The sequence below is a fragment of the Xenopus laevis genome, chromosome 3L (genome assembly GCF_017654675.1).
Source record: "Xenopus laevis strain J_2021 chromosome 3L, Xenopus_laevis_v10.1, whole genome shotgun sequence".
NCBI classification, from domain to species: Eukaryota; Metazoa; Chordata; class Amphibia; order Anura; family Pipidae; genus Xenopus; species Xenopus laevis.
In genome coordinates this window covers 142,722,341-142,743,157 of record NC_054375.1, presented here as the reverse complement: position 1 = coordinate 142,743,157, position 20,817 = coordinate 142,722,341, and the positions used below count along the sequence as shown (strand labels likewise).

Sequence of the window (20,817 nt, the reverse complement as noted above, 5' to 3'; positions counted from 1 at the left end):
GGAAAGAGTGGGTGAGAAATGCAAATATTGAGTTATATAAAACTTATATATAATCCTTGTAGTTGGCAAATAAGGGCGTCCAATCCATTAATCAGACCCACAAATGACAGGCTTATAAATAGAGTAAACTTTAAAGAAAAACTTAAAAAATACTGTAAATAATGTCATAAGTTGGGAGGGCATTCTTGGATACCTAGTTCGCCAAGAGATCAATGAAGATCTTGGCTGCAACTGGATTCTCTTTGCCCAGCAAAGTAATAATTGTTTTTTATAAATTAACCAAACTGTCCTGAACTTCCATGCAACGACCAGTACCTTCATAAACACAGGAGACTATATGGCAGGGAGGTGTTACGTTTGTATGGAGCTCAGTCACCTGCTTCTGATCTTCTCTTTCCAGATTCTATGGTGAGCAGTCAGCTAAAGCAGCAAGGTGAGTATTCCCTATATATTGTCTACAAATTCATCCATTAATTACACACACACACAAGTATAAAGACTTGAGAAACAATCCCTGTAGTTACATGAGTGCTCTGCTGTTTTTTCTTTGTCTCAGGCCTTACCTGCCTGCGGAAAGTCCATAGGCTTATTGGCAGGAAAAATTAATTGTGTTTGAACCCCTAAGTAATGTTGAGCAGTATAAAACACAATAGCTGTGCATAAGGATTAATAATACATTATTCTAGTTCCACTAATTTGTACAGGTATGGAATCCATTATCTGGAAACTCGTTATCCAGAAAGCTCCAAATTACAGAAAGGCTGTCTCCCATAGACTCCATTTTAATCAAATGATTCACAGATTTAAGAATGATTTCCTTTTTCTCTGTAATAATAAAACAGTAGCTTGTACTTGATCCCAACTAAGATATAATTAATCCTTATTGGAAGCAAAACCAGCCTATTGGGTTTATTTCATGTTTACATTATTTTCTAGTAGACTTAAGGTATGAAGATCCAAATTACGGAAACATTTAAAATGTTGAAATGTTCTAAAATACACAAAGACATCGGAATGCAAACATAGCACATTCTATACTGGTACCTCAGTAAATTAAATCCTTATTACACAATAAGCTAGCAATAAAAAAACAGGATGATAAAGAACTAAATAAAGTTTATCAGGGCAGTGCATATTTATAAAGCCATGTCATAAATTCAGTCCATTATCTGGAAATCTGTCCGCCAGAAAGCTCCGAATTACGAGAAGGCCGTCTCCCATAGACTCCCTTTTAATCAAATAATTAACATTTTTGAAAATGATTGCCTTTCTTTCTGCAATTATAAAACAGTACCTTGTACTTGATCTTAACTAAGGTATATTTTATCCTTATAGAAGGTAAATTAATCCCACTGGGGTTATTTAATGTTTAAAAGATTTTTTTAGTATGAAGATCCAAATTATGGAAAGATCCCATATCCAGAAAACTCTTGAAGCCCAGAGAATTCTGGATAACAGGTCCCATACCTGTACTAAAATTCTAATGTAAAGACTCTGGGTGTGCTCGTTATAAAATCAAGTATGTCAGAAGTGATCAATTGTGCAAAGTAAAACAGGACATTTAGGGGTCCTATTAACTAAACCTGTATAACCAGGTTTATAAGAAACCTGACTGTATGCAGTGAAATTCTTCCTTCATTTACTGCTGTGGATAGAAATTGTCATACGGTCCCTAACTGCTCTGCAGGGAAACAATAATACTTATGAACAGCAGGGGGAGCCCCCACCTTACTTCCCAGCCATGCAGAACTCAAGCAGCTTTGTTTATGACAATCCCTAAGCAGCCCAGACCACACTGAGCATGTGCACAGTCTTAGTCTTGCAAAGATGTTTAACAAAGTTGCAAGATGGTGATCCCCTGTAGCCAACTTTGAAAGCATAAATTATTTGTTTGATTAGGCTTGTGGTGCAGTAAGTTCATGTTTATATTTATTATACAAAATACAGCATTTCTAGCTTTATTCTATTTTAGACTTTACATGCCCTTTAATTAAATAAATAAAAATAAATTCGACCTAACTCCCAACTTCGAATTGCATTAATTTACTTAAAAAATCAGATTGAAAAAAGTACTTGCAGGAAAAGTCCTGACAAGATCATGCAAAAATTTGCATTGTTTTTTGAATTGTCCAAAAACAACAATTTTTTTGGATTTTCAACAGCCCAAAACCTTTGAAAATCATGAAAACATCTTCAAATTGTAAAAAGCACCAATCTGCCATTGACTTTTACATGACAGGTTTTAGCTGGAGTAATTTCGGATTCAGATTTTTAGCAGTTTTGGGGCATAAAAAAATTCAAGTTATTTTCCACTTGAATTATTACGATTTTTTCCCTTAAAAACTTGACCAGAAAAAAAGAGGTTTAATAAATAATCTCCTTAAAGGTGTGGTCCACCTTTACTTTTGGTATGTTATAGAATGGCCAATTCTAAGCAACTTTTTAATTGGTCTTCATTGTCTATTTTTTTATAGTTTTTGAATTATTTGCTTTCTTCTTCTGATTCTTTCCATCTTTCGACTAGGGAGTTATTCAAATTCGATTCGAGTTTTTAAAAAAATTTAATTTGATTTTCGAGATGTATCATACTCTGGCCCTTTAAGAACTCAAATTTGACTTTTTGCCACCTAAAACCTGCCAAATTTCTGTTTAAGTCAACGGGAGAGGTCCAGGGATTAATTTGGAGTTGTTTGCAGCCGTCCTGACATTCAAGTATTTTTCAGAAAAAAAACTTGAATTGAGTTTTTAAAATTCAAATCAAATGCAATTCAATTCGAGTTTTCGGGTCAATTTAATTCATCTGAGTTTAAAAAATTCAATTTTATTAATAAATTCCAATTGGTCGAATTTATGGGAGTTTAGGGGAGTTTTTCTTTTCTAATTATTTCTATTGCTGCAGGTGTGGGACCTGTTATCCAAAATGCTCGGGACCTGGGGTATTCCAGATAATGGAGCTTTCCATAATTTGGATCTTCATACCTTAAATCTTGTAGAAAATCATGTAAACATTAAATAAACCCAATAGGCTGGTTTTGCTTCCAATAAGGATTAATTATATCTTAGTTGGGATGAAGTACAAGCTACTGTTTTATTATTACAGAGAAAAAGGAAATCATTTTTAAAAATTTGGATTATTTGGATAAAATGGAGTCTATGGGAGACGGCCTTTCTGTAATTTGGATCTTTCTGGATAATGGGTTTCTGGATAACAGATCCCATACCTGTATTTCAAAATAAACAGTAAGAGCAAAATCAACAAAATATTGACTTACAATAAAGCCCAACAGTTTACAAAATAAAAGAAAAAGATTATTACATATCAATCCATCGAGAATTAAGCCACAAATGTCGACTTTAAAAAAAGATTCATCAAGAAACATAAATTAATATCAAATAGAAATAAAAATCGGTCCTCCTCTCTAGAAACCAGAAAAATAAAACAAGGGGAGTTTTTAAGAACTCACGAATTTGAAATTCGACCTTTGATAAATGTGCCTCTAGGTTTATTTTCGTACAGTGTTGTAGATTTAATATAATTGCAAGCGCAATGTGTTAAAATGTTGCTGGCATAAGTATTCCTCCTCTTTAATTCATTTATATTCCTCTTTACTCCTTGCAGATGAGGAAAAGGCCAACCTTCTAACACAAATCACAACCATAAACCAAACAATCGGTAAGTCATTTCCCTTTTCTTTTTTGTTCTAATGATATACTACTTTTATTGATAGACTATATTTTATTGGAATCATGATTACAAGTTACGTCTTAATAGACTATTTGAATCTGGTTGATTCAAATCTAAACTGGTTGGCTTGAAGTATAGGGGAAATGCAAGTTAGGATTGTATCTAGCATTGATAGTAAATAGTAATTGGAGTATTATGTTTTGTGGACACTAACCTGCAGATGAGTGTTAAAAATTGTTGCTCATATTTAAGTTATCCTGTACAGAATTGAACAAAAGTGCCAGTGTAGGGTTGATGAAGACCATGTGACCTCTTGCTATCAAAAGAAATTGAGTGGATCTGCGGCCTGGTGACCAGTATTTATTTTCTAGATATATATTCCAAAAGCAATCCAAAGAAATTGCAATCCAACAGACAGTTCTTCCAGATTAAAACAAAATTCCCACCTCTAGCCTGAGATGTTCTAAAATAAAGGAGAACAATGGAATACAAACAACACAGCTCACCATACATGCGTATCACATGACTCATTGGAAACCAGTGTGTCGGATAAGAGTTAACATGTTGTAGCATAGAAATGTTTCACTTGATGGCACTCTAGTTTCAATTAATAAGTCAGCAATAAACATGACTACACAGTAAAGTTTCTCTGTGCAGATGAACAGAAAGCCAACCTTCTTACACAAATTTCAACCACAAAGCAGACACTTGGTAAGAAATCATTTTTTTTCTCTCTCTATTTAGTGTTCTGGTATTTTACTGGTGTTATATATACAACTGTAATGGTGGTGCTGGTCATCCACAGACTCGGCTAGGTCCCACAGTATCAGCAATATATGTACAAGGATCCTCACACACTCTATTATTCTGCAGTTTCTTTATATCAATGCCATCAGTATCTATACTGGTATTTTACTGGAGCAGTTCCATGGGCAGAGCAACAGACCCAATGACCCTAGATTATTACTAGGGCTGATTAAGAGCACCAGAAACACTTTTTTTGGTCCTTTCGCCTACTATTAAGAAAACCAATAAAGACCATTATTTGAACTTTCATGGACTGCTGTCCATATTTTTGGGAAACATATTGATAGAATACACACCTGGGTCCTTCAAAGATCTTATCTCAGTTTTATCATTACTATAACTGTCTACTGTCTGTTATGGCCCTACAACATGATATGGAGTCTAGTAAATAATAAACATACATTTTGGGAGAGAAGCAGCATTGCTAGATGAGGATACGCTTAGTTATGTCAAGATACATGTACATTCATCTTTTGATGAACAAACTATGAAGTAAACCCACTTGCTTTAGAACATATGGCACTCTGATAGAAAATACCTTCTAAAGTTCAATCAAGTCATCCCACAGGGGGCCCCCAAAAAAAGGATCTGCAGATGAGACAACATGTATTGCCACACACAAATATTTTCTGACAATTCTTTGGCAATTCTGTTTATTGTTTGCAGATAAGCAGAAAACCAACATTCTAACACAAATCACAGCCATGCAACAGACACTGGGTAAGCAGTTGCCTTTTTTTTCTGTTTGATTAAGACATGCACTAAGTAGAGGGTTCCCTAATAAATCTCACTGCTACATTCTGTAGAGGTAGGCTCAAGAGCTTATTTCACAATGTTCTAAGGGGGTGCAATGCTTTTCCATGATTTCATAGTAAAAGAGCCATATTATTTTCATGTGCAAAACTAAGGGGAAGATTATGATGGTCTGTAAATGAATAGTTTTAGCAATGACGTCTTTTCTTTTCAGATTCCCGTATATCAGAGTCTATGCGCAGTACTAAACAGGACATCTTACAGACAATAGAAAACGGTAACTAACTGCATGACAAAAGTAATGTAATGTGGGTAGTGTTGTGGTATATTGTCCAAGGGATAAAAAATGTAGCTAGGTTTAAGAAATTGTGTGTCGGGTTTGACCCCTGGCTCCTGGTTTGGTCTGTTAGGCAAGGATTCATGAGCTAAAAATGAATTCATGTTATCATGGGAAAATTAGCACTGAAAATAGATTTATAGTATGACCTCAACCCAACTGAATACCTGAGGAATGTCTGCTGCAAGCCAGGCCTGATCCCCAAATCAGTGCCCAGACTGAATAGAAGCAAATTCCACAAGCAATGTTACAACATCTAGTGGAAAGCCTCCTAGAAGAAAAAGGGGCTGTTATAGCAGCAAAGTGACCAATCCAACTTATATTAATCTCATTGGTTTGAGAAAGAGATGGTGGACAGGCAGGTGTCTGGATACTTTTGGCCATAAAGTGCACATAGATGATAGATAGATTGAAAGATAGATAGATAATAGATAGATAGATAGATAGATAGACAGATTTATCATTTTCAAAGGTTTGAAATCAGTCGGAAATGTACATGTATTTTTGATAGAAACTGATGTTTCATTATAAATAACTTCATTCTACTGTTACTACACTATTATTATACTATTACATACTGTTTCTCAAACTTATTATAACCCTATTCATCAAAGTGGATAGATCAGGCATGGAACTTGTGTTTTTTTTTTACAATTTGGCATTATCAGCAATATAACAATCAATTGCATATAGACAAGAATCATAAAATAGATTTACCCAAACAATTATATGCAACATCACAAGGCTTAGTTACTAATATAAGTGCTAAATTGCACGAAAACATTTGCCTATAAAATCAGCTCTTTGCTTTGTTTTGATTTTCCAGTTCAAAATGTATTGTGCAATTCAGCACCTGTTAATCTTCCTCCAGAAACAAAGAAAATGTACATAGGTAACAAGAAATAATTGTCGCTCGCATCAATTTTGACATTTGGACCAAATAGTTGCGCATATAAAAATTTTCGGTCATGTCAAAATTATTTTGACGCCCATTGACTTCAATGCATCACTTCATGTGGAACGTGACCTCCAAAACGTGAGCTGGACTATTGGATCAGAGTACCTAACTTGCCTGTTCCTTGCAGAATACTCCAGTTTTCAAGATCTGGCTACCAAACTCTTTAAACAATGAAACCATTCTCTGTTTAGCAACACCTTTCCTGGAATTTACATGTTCCTCCATGGAGAACTTAAAAGGAAAAATGTTTTTGAAGATTCTCATTCATCCAGGTCATAGTATATCTATAGAAATAAGTCATATCAACTGGACTTGCTGTGTTTTTTCCTTGATGACATTTCACCAGTCATCCAACTGGCTTTCTCAATTAACAATAATTTGTAAATAGGATTTTTTTGGGGGGAATATTTCCTTTGCAATGCTGCTCCAATCAGCATAATCTGTTTATTATAATCCACAATGATGTCATTAAATTAGGTGTTGATTGTATTAGCAGGATTGGAGTTTTGATGTGTTATTAAACCTTCCAGGGAGAGGTGCCAAAGCAGCATTGTATGTGTCAGGCAATAGATGTCACACATCCGCCCCCCCGCCTCAATTCCTACTAGGTTTTTCAATTTTTACATATATGGCTTCTTTAACATCTCTTTTAAACCAGTCACTCTCCAATTCTAGCACCTGGACTTGGCAGTCTTCAAACGTGTGTCCTTTTTCTTTTAGATGTAGGTACACGGCTTAATTCTGACCAGAGGAGCTGGCTCTTCTGTGCTGAGCCATAAACTGGTGTAACTGTTGTTTGGTTTCCCCCACACACAAATCAGATCATTCCTCACTGCACTGCATACACAATGTTTCTCTTCTTGTGCTTTGAGATGGGGTCTTTTGGTTGAACTAGTTGCTGCCTTAGTGTGTTGCTGGGTTTTAAGCAGATAGGGATGTGGTGTTTTTTTAAAAATCCTTCTAAGCTATATGGGAGGACCAAGTTCTTTCTCCTGTCCTGTTTTCCACCTTCACCGGTAGTCTTGGTGTTATTGCTTCTTTTTCCACCTCTTTCACAAAAGCCCAATCTGGATACCCACATGTCTTCAGGGCCCCTCTGAGATGTTTCATCTCTTTCAACTTAGCCTCTGTGCTGGTGGAGATCTTGTCTGCTCTGTGATGTAGGGTTTTGATGACCCCCAGTGTGTGATCTAGTGGATGGTGGGAGTCAAACAGCAGGTACTGGTCTATGTTGATAGATTTCCTGTAGACCTCTATTTCCAGCTTTCCACCCTCTCTGACTCTTACCAAACAGTCCAAAAAAGCCAGTGTGTCATCTTGCACATTTTCTCATGTAAACTTGATGTTGTGGTTCACTGTATTGATTTGTTCAGTGAAAGTCTTTACCTCCTGTTTGTGTATTTTAACCCATGTATCAATGACTTATTTCTATGGATATATTTAAATGTAAAAATAACTTTGTAAACTCTTCCTTATTCATTCAAGCACAATATAAAAACCAAAAGGATTTATAATTCAGAGAAAGCAAATGGAATTGCAACTGGGGATTCTAACTGACTATGGTTGAACATCTAAGTGCAGCACAGGCATTGGGTGGAACATATAAATTCATTTTTATAGACCCAAACTCTGTTTTCCCTTCCAGAGAAACCCAAATGTGATTCTAACTGGAAAGCATTTGATGGAAGCTGTTATTATATTGTTACAACTAAGAAAAACTGGGACAATGCCCAGGAAACTTGTAAATCAATGAACAGTGATCTGGTTATTATCAACAGTGACAGGAAAAAGGTGAGGCATTTACTGTATATACACAGCTGGTTCCATTCACTATAAACGTCTCATTACATTATAGTAGAGATATCCAGGCCCCACCCACCTTGTACAATATATTGCACTATTACCAGCCCTACATTATTTCTACAAATAAGAACAATATGGAACCAAAGCTTGGACCTTGCCAACTCCCACTTCATCTTGATTTCTTTAATAGAGCTCATTATTTTTTCCAGTGCCCAGTTTATTCATTCTCTGGTGTCTGTGATACCCACCTTCTATGGCATGTTTATGATCTCTAGTGGATTTACTTGAATATACATTTAAGAAGAAGATCTCAAACTAGGCCAGCAATATGGAGCTGAAGTGGAAAACTATGTTAGCCTAAGGAGTCCTAGATTGAATAGATTATCCTCATATTCTTTGTGAGTTAATGATACATAACATATTTAAAAATCTTTAGAAATATGATCCCTGCACTAAACTATATAGTAACCATTTCCAAAATCTCTGTGATGGATTCTCATGAGCTCTAGGATCCATGTTTATATTCTTTTTGCAGAACAAAGTATATGTTTCTAAATCCTTAGTAAACACTCTCTTGAGCACTTCCACAACTTCCCCCCAGTTTTAAATATTTTATATCCAGGTAATACCAAGCTGTTTGAGTATCTCAGGTTGACATTTGTATAACTAGGAAGTAACAGACACAAAACCCACAGAAACATACATTAATGGTGCAATTGTCTCCTACTTAAGGCTACAGGGATATCTAGATGTTGTTTACAGATCTGGGATTTCTAAAGCAACGTGTGAGGTTATTTATAAAAGTCAGAATGCTGAAAAATTAAAGTTGTTAACACTATAAATTCTGAATTTTTAGTGAAATTTTTTTTCGTAATTTATTATACCCCAAGGATGGAAAAAGTAAGAATCCCAAAAATTCAGCATCTCAGACCTGCAAAGGTTGTATATAAGTCCATGGGAGAAGTCCTGAAGATTTCCTGATCTGCTTTGGGTTTCGTGCAATAATCCAAAGATTTTGCGGTTTTTGGGAAAAAATTCTAAAAAATCGTTTTTGGGTGGAAAATCCAAAACATTTGTACGATCCGACGATCCGCCGACATTCCTATTACTTACCTTAGATTCAGAGCATCCAACGTGACACTGGCACTTTGTCGTGTCGGTACGGAAGCTATCGGATGTAAAAACACCCATCTAGTTCTACCCTAACAAATCTTGATTTTTTTAGAGCTTTAAAAATGATAGGAAAAGCATGTTTATTTAGAAATTCGTGGAAAATTTGAATAAAAAATTATATGGGGCCCCAAGATATGCAGAGCCAATGCTCCAGGAGAACCCCATGTTGTTTAACCAAAAGTACCTGTTGATGTTAAATTCCTATAAAAGTCTTTATTTTAATCAAAATTGTTGTCTAAAAAGTCACCACTCTAATAAAGTAAGTAATTAAAAGCACAAATAAAGGATTCCATTCCTTCAATATAAATATGAAAATATCCAAAATATTTTTGCCCTGCAAAAATTCCCTTCAGTTATAGTATATATCAAGATGTACTGTACCATGATCACAACCAAAATGGTCCAAAATGCTATGGCATGGAGAGAGTTACTGGAGATATAAGAAACACTAAACAGGTATGGGACCTGTTATTTAGAAAGCTTGGGATCTGGGGTTTTCCGGATAACAGATCTTTCCCTAATTTGGATCTTCATACCTTAAGTCTTGTAGAAAATCATGTAAACGTTAAATAAACCCAATAGGCTGGTCTAATATGGATTAATTATATCTTAGTTGGGATCAATTATTTGGATGAAATGGAGTCTATGGGAGAAGACCTTTACGTAATTTTAAGCTTTCTGGATAATGTGTTTCTGGATAATGGATCTCATACCTGTAATAAAAAGAGCAAGTTGCTCTATGTATAAATGATGTACCTTCCCCCCTTAGGGCTAAATTTCATGCATTACTAACAATTGTTTTAATATTTTCATATTTATATTTGAGGCATTATAATATATATTTTATGCTTATATATATTAGAGCAGTGATTCTTTTAGACAACAATTTTGATAGACAGAAAGTTGCCTGTGTGTTGTAATGAGAGGTGTCTTCTGCTTCCCTAGAACTTCCTTGAAAGTATTACTGACAGCTCATATTTTTGGATTGGCCTCAAAAGGGATAAGAATAACAAGGATGAGTGGAGATGGGTGGATGGGACATACTATTATCCACCACAGCGGTAAGTTGAAGAATCTGACGTTCCATTTTCCATAAAGTTTTATTGAGAGTCAATTAAAATCAAAGTGAAGCAATAACTATAGTATGTAACAATATATCCGAGAAGCCTCTGTATAATGTATATACAGTTAGGTCCATAATTCTTTGGAGAGAGACAACTTTTTTCTAATTTTGGTTCTGTACATTACCACAATGAATTTTAAATGAAACAACTCAGATGCAGTTGAACTGCAGACTTTCAGCTTTAATTCAGTGGGTTGAACAAAAAGACTGCATAAAGATATGAGGAACTAAAGCCTTTTTTAACACAATTTTTTACTATATCTACCTGCTTTCTGCCAGTGTCCTAATGAAATGGGACAATGTGATTCGTAACATCAAAATTTGTGCAGCACCTAAACATGCAATTCCCAGTTTAACAGTCTGCAATTCTTCTGCAGATTTTGGCTGAAAGGGGAGCCAAATAACGATCAAGGAAGAGAAGATTGTGTTCACATGTGGAAAGAGAAAAAATGGAATGATGTTTTTTGCACCGATGAGTATAAGGCAATCTGCGAGAAAAAATAATATGTTGTGTAAAGGAGGAGTGGATTTCATTTGTTGAGCACTCTATTAGAATGCCAATCTCTATATAAAAAAGAAAATTCTCCTAAAAACAAGAAAGGAGTATGTATATTTAGTGTTACATGGGTAATGTCTAATAATGACTGGGGAGGGCTGAAGAGATAATTAAAGATAATTGCTGAAGGAGTTTCAATTAAAAGGCATAACATGAACTAAAAGGATACTCTTTAGCAGCAGGTCCCTGCATCTCAGAGTTTTCAAAACTAAGCAGCATGAACATTGAAACATACCCTTAATATTTCAATTAATTGGTCTTGTATCTAGACAACTATCCCCTCAGTCAACTGATGTCTAAACACAGCCACTGTGTCTTCCCATTGCTTACTTGCAGCATCGACTTCTTTGCTTTTCAATAAATTGTTGTAGTGAAATGTTTGAGTGTCTCTGATCAGTGCCAAGTGATCTTTTCATAAAGATATTTCTGCTTTCTAGGGTGGGTAGGTTTTTCGGTTGGACTTTGACTTACCGTATATACGTATAAGCTGACCCGAATATAAGCCGAGGTACCTAATTTTACCTACAAAAACTGGAAAAAACGTATTGACTCGAGTATAAAAAAAAGAAAGCATTTTAGTACATCTTATGCAGAACACACGCTCCTGATCCAGACTGTGTGCAGGTGCCAGTGAATTACAAGCCAGTGAACTGAGCACAGTGGGGGCTGAAGCTGAAGAAGGGCTGGAGAGACTGAAGTTGAACATAGTTGTGTGGCCAGACCAGACGTGACAGGAAAGTTGCAGCAAGTTCTACTCCACGCACACTCATCTCCACGGTCTGTCCCAGCTCCAGATCAAATCCCACCACACACACAGTATGCATCCCAGGGAAGTGCTAAGGGATTCCTCGCTGCTTGCCCTGTCCCATCCTTCCCCGGAACTGACTCCTCTCCCTGCTCAGTCTCTACATTCACAATAAATACACGAACACCGCCCGGGAGCCGGGAGACATCGGCGCTACCTGATGACGCACTGAAGACGTGGAAAAACAATCCGAGAAGCGGACTTCCGCCAAGATATGGGCACAAGCGTTTGCTTTAGCTGGGTTAGAGGGATAGGTTCAAGGGGTGGTTCAACTTTATTCAGGAGTGTGTGTTCTGCTGAAGATGTCCTAAAATGCTTTCTTTTTTTGCAAAACTGGCAAAAAATTTAAACTGCGATTTTGATGCCAGCGCCCATTAAAGTCAATGGGCATCCGTTATTTGTTGCCGGCATCGGAACAGTCAGCGGTGATGAAAAACTTTGATGCTGGCATCGAAACCGTTGCCAATTTTTTTTCGGCGCTGACAAATTTTCTCGCCAAAATTCGCCATGAATTCGCACCTGGTGAATAAATTCGCCCATCACTACTGATTTGTCAGAGGTCGAATGTTTGAGTTATTTTTACCTCTAATTAATTCGGATCACCTTGAAACGCGAATGGTATCTTATATAAGAAGAACTCAAATGGCAAAAACCTGATTCTGCAAGATCGAGTCCCGCAACCACAAAAATCGTGTTTTCCGGAGGAAAAAAACTCAAATCGATCAAATTAAGTCCTTGATTCGAGTTTTTGGCCAAAACCCTCAGAAAAAAACTTGAACATCACGCAGGCTGTTAAACTCTTCAAATGCTTCCAGGGAAATCTACCATTAACTTGTACATGAACTCACCAGGTTTTAGGTGGCGATCTATCGAATTTGAGTTCCAAGGTAGGGGGATGATAAATCTCGGATTTCAATTTTTAATTCAAATTCAAGTTGGTTATTTTAAACTCTAAATTGTGATTTTTGAAATAAAAAACAACTCAAAAATTAAAATTCCAGTTCAAATTTACCATTCAAACCTTAGTAAATCTGCCCCCTAAGGTACAGTCACAGCTACATGCTATCTTTCAGGCTATGGGGTTGTTAGAGCAAGAAAGACAAAATGTATTACATATTATATTTAATATTCCAAAATGGTCAAACGTGCATCAGTACAAAATGGAAGATATTACAAAATGACATACACAAACTATTATGCTAATATTTTTATGTATGATTTGGAAGAAAAATTTAAATAATAGTTCCTAATAATAATATTAATAATAAGAATAATTAATAATAATTCCACTAGTCTATACAGAAAAACAGAAGATAAGAACAGTATATTAGGCTATGAAAGTTTTCATCCGCCAAATACAATGACGAGTCTCCCCAAAAGTCAACTTATGAGGTGCAAACGCATCACATCTAATGAAGAAGAATATGTGGAAGGTAAAGAGAGGGTCTTAGATATGTTTAGGAGGAAGGGGTACCCTAGAAGTGTTTTAAAAAAGGCTGATTTGGATGTAAATGCTATACCTCGAGAACTATTACTGGAACCCAAAAAAGAAGGAAGATGAATGAGAAAATACCATTCATGTCAGTATCTGATTTGCATTCCAAAATGGTGAGGCGAATCATAAGAAAGTATTGGCCGGTTGGTCTTTTTGAATTCAAATTTTTTTCAAAGTTTTTTCAAGAGGCAGATTTATCAAGGTTCGAATTTAGGGAAAGATTTATCAAGGGTCGAATTTTGAGTTGATGGGAGTTTGTAAAAACTCTCATAAACTCCTATGAACTCGAAATTCGACCAACTACAATTTATCAACAAATTGATGAATAGGATCGAATTAGATTCAAATTCACCTGAGTTTTTTTCTTTCCCTTTCCCTAATGTGCAATGTTCTGCTCCCCCCCCTAAGCAAACCTGTAACCGATACAGCCTGAAACCATTGTAGGGAGATGGCTGCTTGAGGGGCACAATCCGTGGAGGGCTCATTGGGTCCGGGGAGAGAATTCACCAGCTAGAACACTAGAGCATGGATTACACGCGACTTACACCCAGGGCAGGGCCTTCGCTAAGTGGAAGTGTTCCCTCTATGGTGTAATGCAACTACAATCCCCCACAGGCTACTGTGCACACAAAACAACTTGGGCGCCAGGAGGTTCTTAACAATCAGGAACGGTTTATTATGCCAAAAAGGGCAAATGACCACAGGTTTCAGTAGTCACGCAGGAGTTGAGGAAAACAGCATATTGAGAGTTCACACAGAACAAGGCAGGATCACACAGAGAGTACACAGGCAAATGCAGTACAACCTTTCCCTCCTGGAAGTTGTCAGGAAGCAGCTTGTACCCTACAGTCCCTCTTCACTGAGGTCCCTGACTGGAGGCAACACACAGAGCCTCTGGGAAGCTACTCCCTTACTGCAAATCCTTGTTGGAGCTTTAAGAGCAAAGGAGCGAGCTGAGAGTGAGGCAGTCAGCGTTTAGCAGCACAACCAGACAGGGGGAAAGGAAAAAAAGAGTCCTCCCCAACAGCACACTACACTCAAGTCTCTCTCTGATGCTGCCACAGTGATACCCAGCAAACTACTTACCAGTGCAGCGAAATGCAGTATCCAGCAGTCACTGATACAAAGGGCAGCAGCAGCACACAGGGTCTTCATCCGAGTAGGTGCCTTTAAAGTTCATTTTACTCTTTAGGAACGTCCCGCATAGGAAAAAAAAATGTTTGCCAGGTTTTAGATGGCGAATAGTCAAATACGAATTTTTAAAGAGAAAGTACATGATAATTTAAAAAAATCTAATTTTGAATTGTTTTACAACACAAATCGAATTTGGACTATTCCCCAGTCGAATTACACTAAAATAAACTCAAAATTGTAAAAAAATTTCAATTTGACCCTTGATAAATCTGCCCCTTAGAGTTCATGGGAGTTTGTAAAAACTCCCATGAACTTGAAATTTTTCTACAAAAAAAAAACCTAGAATGTCAGGAAGCCAGCAAACAACTCTAAGTTGAACCCAGGACTTACCCCATAAGATTAAACAGCAATTCAGCAGGTTTAAGGTGGTGAACAGTTGAATTTGAATTCTTAAAGGGCCAGTACATAATACATTTCGAAAATCATATTCCATTTTTTTAAAAAAAACTCGAATTGAATTATGACATTCCCTAGTCAAATTTCACTAAAAAACCCAAAATTAAAAAATTCACTTCGACCCTTGATAAATCTGCCCCTTACAATAGATGGCTTTTTGCTACCCCTTGTAACTGGGTGCTCATTGCTGCCTGAGGCAATGCTCTCATCTTGCTTCATGGAAGGAGCAGCCCTGATGAGAGGGGTACAGAGGACCACCAACAAATTTAGACCTAAGAGATTATGTAGAAGAAACCAGGAAACCAAAACAATAATTCGTATTGACACAGATTCCCTTGAACAATCATTTCATCATCTCACTTTCACACTTTTAGGACTGATGCAATATTTATCACGTGAAAACTCAATCGAAGTCTCTATTAAAAATGTTTTCTCCTCGAATTGAATCTTGTCCATGACTTTTCACATGATAAGACACAGAACACACCGGCACAACATGGGTATTACTAGCAGGTTTAACCTTGCTCGTTTATTGCGGATGCAACGTTTTGGGGCGTGACCCCTTTCTCAAGCATGCTAGTAATACCCATGTTGTGCCGGTGTGTTCTGTGTCTACGCTGTTTTTGAGGTTGCCCAATTCCTCTACCATCAAGCACCTGGGATTCGTTTGATTCTGGACGGCCAGGGTGTGCGAGTGTAAGTTTTCCTTTTTTCACATGATAAACCATGAGATAACCTTTTCTCACTGAAGTAAATCTGGCCCATGGTTTTCAAATGTTGATGGTTTGGTTAGGGATGAAGCCTGGGATTTTGGGTCCCATTGCATAGGCCACTTTATTCTTTATTTCCCTGAGGGCATCTTCAGCAATGAATGAAAAGACCCAAAGTCACGAAAACAGCCAAACTTGAAGTCCTGAAGCGGCAAAAAGACCCAAAGTCACGAAAGGAGATGAAGTTGAAGTCCTGAAGCCATGAGTTCAATTTATGTTTTTTTTCAATCCCCTGGCCACCAATGTATTATTTTAATATTCTATAGGCCCCTGCCACCAATGTTTTTATAAAAAATATTTTTTGGGGCCCCAATTTTTTTTAACTTGTAAGGGGGGCCCTGGAGCCAATGTTTTTTTATACAATATTATTTGGGGCCCCAATTTTTTTAACTTTTAAAGGGGGCCCTGGCGCCAATGTTTTTTTTAAAAAAAATATTCTTTGGGGCTCCAATTTTTTTTAACTTGTAAGGGGGGCCCTGGCGCCAATGTTTTTTTAAAAAATATTTTTGGGGCCCCAATTTTTTTAACTTGTAAAGGGTGGCCCTGGCGGCAATGTTTTTTAACTTATAAGGGAGCCCTGACCATCAATAGCTTTTATAACTTGTGTCTGGGAGGGTTTCTTTTTTAGTGCTGATTTCTGTGTGGTCTTTTAACTGTGATGTAGGGGTGGGATTTGGGCGCCAGCAGGCCCGGACTGGCAATCTGTGGGTTCTGTCAAATGCCAGAGGGGCTGCTGTATGGTTCCATAGAAAGTTACCATATAGTGGGCTGGTAGGAGGCTGTGTGGGCTGGTAGGGGGCTGTTTGGGCCTCTGTGTACTTGGAATGGCAGGGCCTATTTTGACTCCCAGTCCAGGCCTGGGCGCCAGCGTGGGTGGGGCCCAGGGGGCCCCAAAATTTTTGTTGTGGGGGCCCCCGTGATTTCTTATGGCGGCCCTGTATACAGCTTTAAGATGTAAGAGACAGATATTATTATATAGTGATAGGTTATAAATATACACATGCCACTTAGTCACTTGATCCTGTCTTAAAAGTTTATTTTGCACAATATTAACAGGAAATTAAAAGTCTTAAGAAATACTGGAAAAAAAAGCAGAAGTGGAGACCCAAGGAGCAGTTGTATGTGACACGGAGGAGGCAGAACAACACTGAGAAGGAACCAGTCAACTGGGCAGAAAGACATTCCAATCCATTGGCACAAGATGGACAGAGGTAAGGAATAGAACAAGGGACTGGGATGGGAGAAATATAAATATAATGGGAATATGTCTGTGTTATTAATATGGAGAGAACAGAACAGAGCAGGCAGAAGCCTATATACCTATACTGGGCTGTTTCTGTTATGTCTGCTCCATCATTACTACAGTAATCAGCATCTGTCTGTACTTTGCTATTCCCTTATTACAGAAACATATGAAGCAGCAAGCAGTTTCTTTCAGCCAAGTTTCCAGAAGTAAAATACCTTCAAACCTCCATATTACATCCATTTATTTTAAGTTCCCCAGCACTTTTTTTTTTGCAGTCCCACCAATTTATAATGCCCTTCAATAGATGCTTTCCCCAATTGTAGAAATCCAATATACTGCAGCACACTATAATTTGTGTAAATATAAAGGTGTACTTTATTTGGCTCAAATACGAGCAGACATGTGGCAACGTTTCGGGCCTCGCAGGACCCTTTCTCAAGCCTGTGAAATCACATACTGTTCCGTGTTAAATAGGGTAAAAATGGGTGGGGGAACCTTGAAAAAAGTGGGCGGAAACATCCGTGTTCATTAGTGATCCCTAATTGTATAACAATTATCACAATAAATTTATAATATAATTATATCCACTTAAAATTACATATTTAATATATCAAAAACCTCATAGTGTCCATATCTGTGATAATGTCCAAAAAGGGTTATAAAGTTTCTTTTCATCAGTGTCCCTGTAAATTTGTAACCATCTCCAGTGATAAAAAGCAATTGCTTTAAAAAGAGAAATAAAGTATAAAAACAATATCATTACATTCAGAGGATCTGAGACGCTTGAACTTTACCTTATATGCACATTGTATTCTGTGTTTAATTCTGTGACTGCTTACTTTGTGCAGAAGGTGGTTTCAGCACTCAGAATGTTCTGATATCTATTCATTATTCAATAACCTTGAGAAAAAAGGCATACATATGTTTTACTTCAATTGACAGTTCTCAATATATTTGTATATTCCAAATCAATAACAGTAAGATCTATTTCACAATGTCTGTTCTCCTACTGGTATATAAACATAGCTGGAGTATAATCTTTATTTAAACCCCTGGGCCAGACCGTATCTAATCTATGGATCCATTGCATTTCAAGTTTATGCAGTAACATTAATCTATTCCCTCCTCTCCTAGGTTGCTCAGCCGAATCGATCACCTGAAACCTCAGTTGACTCACTGAGTGCCCTGCCTGTTTAAAGTGTGCGGGAACAGGCAATGTGGTTAGTCCCTTTCGTATGGTTGACTTATGTTTGGATATTCTATCTTTAATCTTTTGTGTTGTTTCCCCCACGTAAAGCAAACCACACGGACACTTAAGTAAATAAATTACAAAGGTTGAATCACAGGTGTAGTATTGTTTGATTGAATATTTCTTTCCAGAATGTGGGTGATAGAAATTTTCCCCTTTAATCACCGAATTGCATTGTATGCAGTGTAAACATGGGAAAGTCCCAAATTTAGGTTTATTAAGGAAACGTGTACGTTCCTTCTTCGAGCCCCCTATGTCCGCCTTAATTAATCTGTCTTTTAAATTTCTGGCTCTTTTATAAGCCATCATTGGTCGTATCTGGAACTCGGGTACATCCGGTAAACAGGATTGTAACAAGTGCCAATGATTTTGTATAATTTGTCCCACTTGTCTGCTGGCTGTACTGTAGTTGCTTACAAACACCATTTTATTATCCTCTTTCTTTTTATCGGGCACCTTAGACAAAAGATTATCTCTGGTTTTATTTTGTACTTTTTGTATACTTTTCTCTAAGGTGTCCCTACCATACCCCCTCTGATTAAAACGTACTAACATATTCTCCATTTGTTCATCACACTCTTTAGGATCGCTTGTTATACGTTTAACTCTTGCCAGTTGAGATACTGGAAGAGAATTTTTTAGGGGTTCTGGGTGAAAACTTTCAAAATGTAGAAGATTGTTCTTATCTGTCTTTTTCCTAAAAAGACTGGTCTTAAGTGTTTCACCCACTCTAGTGATACTCACATCAAGAAAATTTATTGTTGTGTTATTCGAATCAACTGTGAATTTCACATTGCTATCAATCTGATTTAGGAAGTATTGGAAGAGGGACAAACTTTCTTGTGACCCATCCCAAATTAGCAGCAGGTCATCGATATATCGTAAATATAGTAGGCAATGTGATTTCCACAGTTGATTTTCATAAATAATCATGTCCTCTATAAACGACAAAAAAAGGTTGGCATACGTGGGGGCCACATTACTCCCCATCGCCGTACCCCTCTGTTGTATATAGAAAGTGTCCCCAAATAAGAAATAGTTTTGGTGTAACACTATTTCTAATAGTGAGAGCAAAAAGACTTTTTGTCTGGTGGTATAATTTGTTGTATCTAGAAAGTGTTCAACTGCTCTCAAACCCAAGTTATGTGTTATTGATGTATACAAACTCGTAACGTCAAAACTAACTAGTAGTATATCATGTGAAGGCAATATGATATCTTTCAATAATGTGAGTAAATGGGTAGTGTCTTTAACATATGATCTTGTATTTTGCACTAATGGTTGCAACACTTTGTCTAAGTAGACAGCCAGAGGGGACAACACTGAATCTGTACCTGCGACAATAGGGCGACCTGGTGGTTTCTGCATATTTTTATGTATTTTTGGTAAGGTGTAAAACACCGGTGTGATTGGGTCATCTTTAATGAGGAAGCGTTTCAAATCATCGGCTATCACCCCTTCCTCTGCAGCTGTATATACTGTATCCATAATACACTGTTGAATGGATACCAACGGATCAGCTTCCATTTTTTTTATATACATTTGCATCAGATAGTTGTGTCTCTATCTCTTTCAAATAGTATTGTCTGTTCATTACCACCAGGGAGCCTCCTTTGTCCGCAGGTTTCACAATCAATTTATCATTTTGTATTAATTCTTTTATACATTTGTTCTCTTTATATGTTAAATTAGGTTTAACCCCCATCATTGGATTAAGTTTGATCTTCTGTTTCAATATGTCCACATCCCTGCTTACCAGTTTAATATATGCTTCAATAACATTATCTGTATTAGGTGGTACAAAATTGCTTCTGTTACGTAAACCCACTGTTTTGATAGTGAGCTGTGAATGTCCCAATCCGCCATTGCTGTATGTAACATGAGGGGCTGAAAAATGTCTTTTTAGCCTTAAATTCCTAAAAAACCTTTGTAAGTCAATATCAAGGGAGAATGTATCAAAGGCACTAGTGGGGCTAAAAGAAAGACCCCTTTGTAGCACAGACATTTGTAATGGTGTCAACATAATATCAGAAATATTATATACTAACGTGTCTGATGTTTCTTCCGTGCCTGTCTGTTGGGTTGTTGCCTCCGTTCTGTTGATTGATTCGGCTCCCTGATGTATATCCGATCCTTGTTGCGATCGGTTCCTCCTGTGGCCTCTGCGCGTCTTCGGCTGGATGAATCCGGGGGACTGTAATCTAAAAAAGAAACCGAACCCTCTGAAGTGCTTCCCTCCGTGCGATTATCCGGTGACCGTTGGCGGGGTGCTTTCCTCGTCGGTAACCAGCGTGTCTGCAGATCTCCTTGTCGCTCACGCTCACGTGATGTATCCCAGCGTATGCTGCGATGCGTTCCACTGCGATGCGTTCCAGCACTCAATCCCGCCTGGTTCCACTGATAGATATTGCCGGTTCGGTAGTCCTCCGTATCTCTCTGGAATTTGAATCTTTTGCGCTCCTCCACT

General features: G+C 37.4%; 1 protein-coding gene across 7 annotated transcripts in view; it reads left to right on the top strand.

The window, feature by feature from the left end:
- The window catches only part of LOC108710639 (C-type lectin domain family 4 member G), a 69,032-nt gene extending 57,476 nt beyond the window's left edge, over nucleotides 1–11,556 (top strand). For 2 of the 7 annotated variants that reach the window (XM_041587162.1, XM_041587156.1), the window contains 8 exons: nucleotides 401–433; nucleotides 3,620–3,673; nucleotides 4,343–4,396; nucleotides 5,159–5,212; nucleotides 5,460–5,522; nucleotides 8,186–8,331; nucleotides 10,462–10,577; nucleotides 11,017–11,555. In XM_041587162.1, the coding sequence (XP_041443096.1) occupies nucleotides 401–433; nucleotides 3,620–3,673; nucleotides 4,343–4,396; nucleotides 5,159–5,212; nucleotides 5,460–5,522; nucleotides 8,186–8,331; nucleotides 10,462–10,577; nucleotides 11,017–11,143 (647 nt within the window). In that variant the 3' untranslated portion in view covers nucleotides 11,144–11,555. Of the gene's footprint in view, nucleotides 1–400; nucleotides 434–3,619; nucleotides 3,674–4,342; nucleotides 4,397–5,158; nucleotides 5,213–5,459; nucleotides 5,523–8,185; nucleotides 8,332–10,461; nucleotides 10,578–11,016 lie in introns of all 7 variants that reach the window. The other 5 variants (XM_041587157.1, XM_041587159.1, XM_041587158.1 and 2 more) reach the window with 5 other exon arrangements.
- Nucleotides 11,557–20,817: the final 9,261 nt, after the last annotated feature.